This window comes from Theropithecus gelada, chromosome 19 (genome assembly GCF_003255815.1).
Source record: "Theropithecus gelada isolate Dixy chromosome 19, Tgel_1.0, whole genome shotgun sequence".
Classification (NCBI taxonomy): domain Eukaryota; kingdom Metazoa; phylum Chordata; class Mammalia; order Primates; family Cercopithecidae; genus Theropithecus; species Theropithecus gelada.
The window spans coordinates 15455087-15460991 of NC_037687.1; the positions used below are offsets into that span (position 1 = coordinate 15455087).

General features: G+C 52.2%; 1 protein-coding gene across 1 annotated transcript; it reads right to left on the reverse strand.

Moving 5' to 3' along the window:
- Positions 1-571: 571 nt before the first annotated feature.
- Positions 572-5476, reverse strand: LOC112613599 (cytochrome P450 4F12-like; the record flags this gene model as incomplete). The annotated part of the gene is made up of 4 exons (XM_025369270.1): positions 5279-5476; positions 3015-3159; positions 947-1000; positions 572-852 (listed from the first exon to the last, which is right to left on the reverse strand). Coding segments are annotated over exons 1-4 (678 nt in total), but the record flags the coding sequence as incomplete, so codon positions are not given.
- Between the last annotated feature and the right edge of the window lie 429 nt (positions 5477-5905).

Below are 5905 nucleotides of genomic sequence, written 5' to 3' on the forward strand. Positions count from 1 at the left end.
TTTGGCCAATACAGTGTGATGAAAATGATGATGTAATAACTGTAATAGCCCCAAGCCTGGTTGAACTTTGAAGCATTGTAGAGACAATGTCCAGAAACATTGCAGCCTCCTCTCAGTTTCTCGGAAGCCAGTCTCTGCCATGTGAACAAAAGGGTGCCTTCTGGAGGCAGAGAATCACATGGGGGAAAGTCCAGGTGTCACAGCTGAGGCCATCCCAGATCAGCCTGAAGGTACTGAAGCCCCAAACATGTGAATGAACTGAGCCAGGATTAGCAAAGCTGCCTAGCTGATCCCCAGCTGCTCATGTACCAAGAGTGATTCCTTCCACATCCAGAAGAACCAGCCAACTGTCTCACAGACTCATTAGCAATCATAAACCTCTATTGATCTAAACCAATGGGTATTGATGCAGTTTGTAATCAGTAATGGCTACTATGCAATCTTCATCTTTACTGTCTTGCATTTACATGGCTTCTGTGAAATAAACACGGAATCTAACACCTTCTGAGGGCCTACTATGTGCTAGGGACATGATTCTTTTGCATTATCTTACCACCTTTCAAGCAGGGATTATCCTCTCCATTTTACAGATGAGGAAACCAAGGCTCAGAAAGGAAGAGCAATGGCCCAATGTCATCCAGAGGAGCCAAAATCCCAGACCAGATCTGTCCATGCTTCCTCCACCCCAAGACTCCAGCTGGGACCCAGAGTTCAAGGGACTCACAAGCATGATGGTCGCACTCTTGTTGAAGATCTTTATATAGGGCTTCAGGATGTTGAAATGGAAGGCGGGCGTCAGCATCTGACAGTGGCAGCTCCACTTGTCCCCGCCACTCAGCAGTATCCCTTCTCCTAGTAGGGCAGCCAAGGAGAGTGGGCAAGAGCAGCACCTTCCCCCACCCCTGCCCAAGGTCATCCCCAACCCCTTTCACCTGCAGGTACTCACCCAGGCAGGGCTTCAGAAACCTGATGGAGAGATCATCCTTGGGTGCAATGGCAGCTGACATGAATGAGGACCATCAGGGGCCATGTAGAGGGCAAGAGAGGAGCTTCAGGTGTAGGGCAAGGCTCCCTACCAGCACTTTCCCCACTCCATGCCCAGCGTAGCGGGAAGGGGGCCAGGGGCAAAGGACAAAGGAGGATAGAGGAAGAAGGACCAGCCCAGGCTGCAACAGCACAGTAAAGCTATGACACAACCTAACAGGGCACAGCCCACCCCAGCACCCTTTGACATGTCTCCTGCACGGCCCAACATGTTCTGCAACACACAAGCACAGCTCCACACTCTACGAAATACCTTTAAAGGAGCCTAGGACACCCTGTCTGCCCCAGCACTCTCTGTCATCTCCTGAAATGGACCTGGGACCTGGAGCATGTCTCCAACATATGTTAACATGCCTGACATGGCCACAACATACATGATGAGCCCTAAATGACACATCATCTGACATGGACCTAAGATAGTCTGGCATGACCACTGTGTACCCAACAGGCCCCAGATAGGATTTAAATATGATTTATTAAATGTCCCGGACATGTCCCAGGTGTAACCAAGACTTTTCTTCAAGTGTGATTGCAATGGATTCTGAAACCTGCCTCAGGAAGACTAAAATAATAACTCTGACCATTCTCAAAGGGACCCTGGGTCCCAGACCCTGGACAAGCCACAAACATGGTCAAGAGATGACAAGGAGGAGAAAAGACAATTTCAAACCACATGTCAGAGAAGAACCAGAAAGTCTAGCACATGCCCCAAGTGTCCTTGGCCACAGCTGTGCCACACACATGATGACTTCTCCATATGATCCCAGGTAAAGCATACAAGATATAACCAGGTATAATATAGCAATCATAGGCTATTTATGGGACCCCTTGGGGAAAGGTGAGCTTTTTGACAAGAACTGAGCTTTCAAGACCCATGGTTGACACCATAAGGGAAGGGCTGCCTCAAAAGAAAAAGCGATGCAGAGAAACAGTGAAATTAAGAGGAGACAAAATTCTGATGCTGTTCATTGACACCTGGATCCAGCCATGCCTGAAGACCACTTCTCTGGACTTTACACTCCTTTGATTCCCTTTATTTGCTTATAGTGCACAAAGTTGAGCTTCCATCACTCACAAGTGAAAGAGACCTCAGCAGCCAGGGAGGGCTGGTGACCTGCACAGACTCACTAAGCATTTTGGGGTCAGAGCCACAGTTTCTGCGGGACACTGCCCCTTCCCTTGCTCAGCCTGGTCTGTCCAAGGACAGGAAGAGCAGAGAATAAAGGAAGATCAACAGGCTGGTGTGGGATCTCCTACTGGAGATTCTTGAGGCCTACAGGAGGAAAGCAGTGAACACAGAGTGGACGAGTGACAGGATGAGGTAGAAGGAACTGACCCATCATAGGTGGACGTCGCATGAATAGCAGCCCAGATTCTCCACCAGCCACAAGTCCTCCTACTGCTCTGGGTTGAGGGATGGACAAGGTTGGTGCCAGGACTGGTTGGGCCTCCAAATACTAATGATGCTCATTGCGTCATCCTACACCACACTTAAAAAAAATTCCTACCCATAGGTCCAGATCCAGCTCCAACAACTCCTCCTCCAGGAAGCCTTCCAGCCTGCCCCAGCAGACCCCTAGTTCTCCTCTGGGTTGTCACACCCTTCTCTCTCTTGCCCATTCCTGACCCCATGAATTTGGGGTTGTCTCTGTCAAGATCCGTCTCCTCAAGTGTGAAGGTTCCTTCAGGACAAGGCTCTGGATTGAGACTTCTTGGGACCCCAGTGGTTCCCAGAACACCAGGACAGGGGGTCAGATGGCAATGGAGGGAGAAGACATTGAGATGGAAGTTGGCGAATATGTGAAGGAAAGCAGAAGATACCTCTTCCTCTTTCAATGGAGGGAGAAGAGAGGGCGGAGGGTGGGGGGACTGGGAATTGCAGGGGCTTCACAGAAGCTTAGGGGAGAAGAAACTGGAAGCCCTTGGATGGAAGCCCCCAGCACCAACCCCCGCAAGCTCTGCATGGATACCGGAGGCATTGGTGATAGACCGGATGATGTTAGGGTGGCATAAAACGATGAAGGGGAAGATGGAATCCATCCATATCCTAAAGTCCTGGGAATAGGTGGCCGACATCTGGGTCAAGTTCTTCAAGCCCTCCTCCATAGCAGTGATCTGAAAGCAAGTCAGGGGCTGTCACCCCTGTGATGGTTAATTCTAGGCGTCCACTTGACTGGGCTAAGGGATGCCCAGATATCCAGTCTAGCATTATTTCTGTGTGCGTCTATTTGGGTGTTTCAGGAGAGATTAGCATTTGAAGGTAAACTGCAGAAGGAAGATTTACCCTTCCCAATGTGGGTGGATGTCATCCAATCCATTGAGGGCATGAACAGGACAAAAAGGCAGAGGAAAGGAGGAATTTGCTCTCTCTTCTGCAGCTGGGACATCCATCTTCTCCTGCCCTTGGAACTCCAGGTTCTCAGGCTGTTTTGGACTCAGGCTGAATTTATACCACCAGCGTCCCTGGCTTCTGGCTTGCAGATGGTATATCATGGGACTTCTTGGCCTCCATCATCACATTATCCGATTCCCATAATAAATTCTCATCTCTCTGTCTCTTTCTGTCTCCACACATACATGCATTGGAGGTGAGAAGAAACAGACCCTATCTGTTTCTAGGGAGGACCCTGAGTAATGGACCTCCCCGGAAGGAGCCACAGCAAGTCCCCCCTGCAGCCACCGGACATGGTGCAGCCTCTGCAGTGAGCAGCGTGTCTGGATTCTGAACAGCTGCAGGGGATTTCTGCTGACCTCTGCTCCTTCTCTCTTGGGGCTGTCCCAGGATCCGAGGGTAAACACCAAAGCAGAGGGAGAAGACGAGCTGTCTGCTCAAGAGGATGTGTTTTCTCGTCCTGGAAATGATTTCAGTCTGGGGATTGCTATATGGGAAGGTCTCCATGGGAGGAGGTTTGGGGCAGCAGTGTGGCCTCAGGACATATCCCTAGGGCTGGTTCCCACATCCTTTTGTGTCCTGGCTGGTCCACACGGGCACTGGTTCCTCCCACAGATGAAGGGTCTGCATGCTGAGGGCCCTCTGTTCTCAGCAACCCCCGGGGGAGCAGAGGTGTCTTTAATGTCCATCAGAATGGCAGCCCCCACCTGGGAGAGCCTCCCTTATGCCAGGCTCTGTGCTAGTGCCTCCTGTTCACCTGTGGACATGCCCATCAATCTTGCCATTTGTAAGTGAGCAGACAGAGGCCACATCCCCAAAAGGGGAGGGTAGTTCCAAGTTGGAGGGCAAGGTCTGGGGGTGTCAAGGACGGCTTCTGAAAGGGGAAGGGAGTGGCCAAATTATATCCAGGTTGGGCTAGAGGGCTCATTGGGACATCTTAGTGGGAAAGAGCACGTCACCCCTGGAAGGGGAGGGTGTGGGAGACTGCCCACACTTCTCTTCTTCTGGCCCAGCTGTGTCCCTACATAGGGGAAGGGAGTCAGAGCTAATTCCTGTGGGAAAGCAGCAGCCCAGAGATAGGCAGACAAAAGCAAATGGGCCAGGCAGGGAGCAGCCCCTGCATAGTGGGCTCAGGAGGTCTCAAGTCCAGAGTGGAGAAGGTGGGAATGCCAGGAGAGCCCTGCTCTGTGCACCCTCACAGCCCTGCAGGAGCCCCTTGGAGGTGCACTATTGTATGGAAGACAGGCAGGAAGAGGATTCAGACAGGCTGGGGTGACAGGACAGGGAAGTGAGAAAGGATTGGGAAGGGACAGCAGAGGAATGAGTGAATGGATAGAGGAATGAGTGAGTGAGGAGAGGAATGAGTGAGTGAGGAGAGGAATAAGTGAGTAGGTAGAGGAATGAGTGAGTGGGTAGAGGAATGAGTGAGTGGGTAGAGGAATGAGTGAGTGAGGAGAAGAATGACTGAGTGAGGACAGGAATGAGTGAGTGAGGGGAGGAATGAGTGAGTGAGGAGAGGAATGAGTGAGTGAGGAGAAGAATGACTGAGTGAGGACAGGAATGAGTGAGTGAGGGGAGGAATGAGTGAGTGAGGAGAGGAATGAGTGAGTGAGGAGAAGAATGACTGAGTGAGGACAGGAATGAGTGAGTGAGGAGAGGAATGAGTGAGTGGGTAGAGGAATGAGTGAGTGAGGAGAAGAATGCGTGAGTGAGCCGCCTCCCTCTCTTCTCTGCTGGTCCACACCTCAGCCACCCTCTAAACCCAGCTCCTTGAGCCCCTTTCCTGCCCTTTGGGAAGTCCATTCACCCCAATACCCAAGGTCATCCTGCTGCCACACTCACCAGGTCCTGGTGACCCCAAACCCATTTCTGTTTTGGGGGTTGGGGGAAATACTTGAGGCAGCGGCAGCTGTCCCAGAAGGCACAGGTCCAGGCCAGAAAGCGGTCCAGGAGCCAGGAGGCCCCAGCTAGCAGCAGGAGCAGCCATGGCGATGCTGCCACCAGGCCGAGGCCCAGCCAGGATGGGCTCAGCTGCGGCATTCTGCAGGGCAGACAGGATGGAGGGTGAGATCCTGAGGCCCAGGGAAAGGCTCAGGGAGCTCCAGGGACAGTGGAAAGGAGCAGGGAAGGGTTGGGGTGAAGGCAGTAAAGGGAGGACTCTGGGATGAATAAACAAGGACTGAGAGCTAAATTCCAGAGAGCCCCAGCCAAATCCAATGGCCAAGTGGCCTCTAGTTGCCTGGTAACCACCCAGAAAGAAGAAGAGAGAGAGAGACTGTTCAGAGTCCAGAAAGGTCCAGCCTGAATCACTGGGAGGTTGCCAGGGGCTGGTTACCAAGAAACCACCAGTCTCCCAGGCCAGCAGCCTGAAGCCACCCCAGCCTTGGGTAGTGTCCCTCCCCATCCCAGGTCAGGACCCTCCAGTCCCACCACCCCCAGCCTGGCACACAGCCTCCTCTCCTCTTCTGC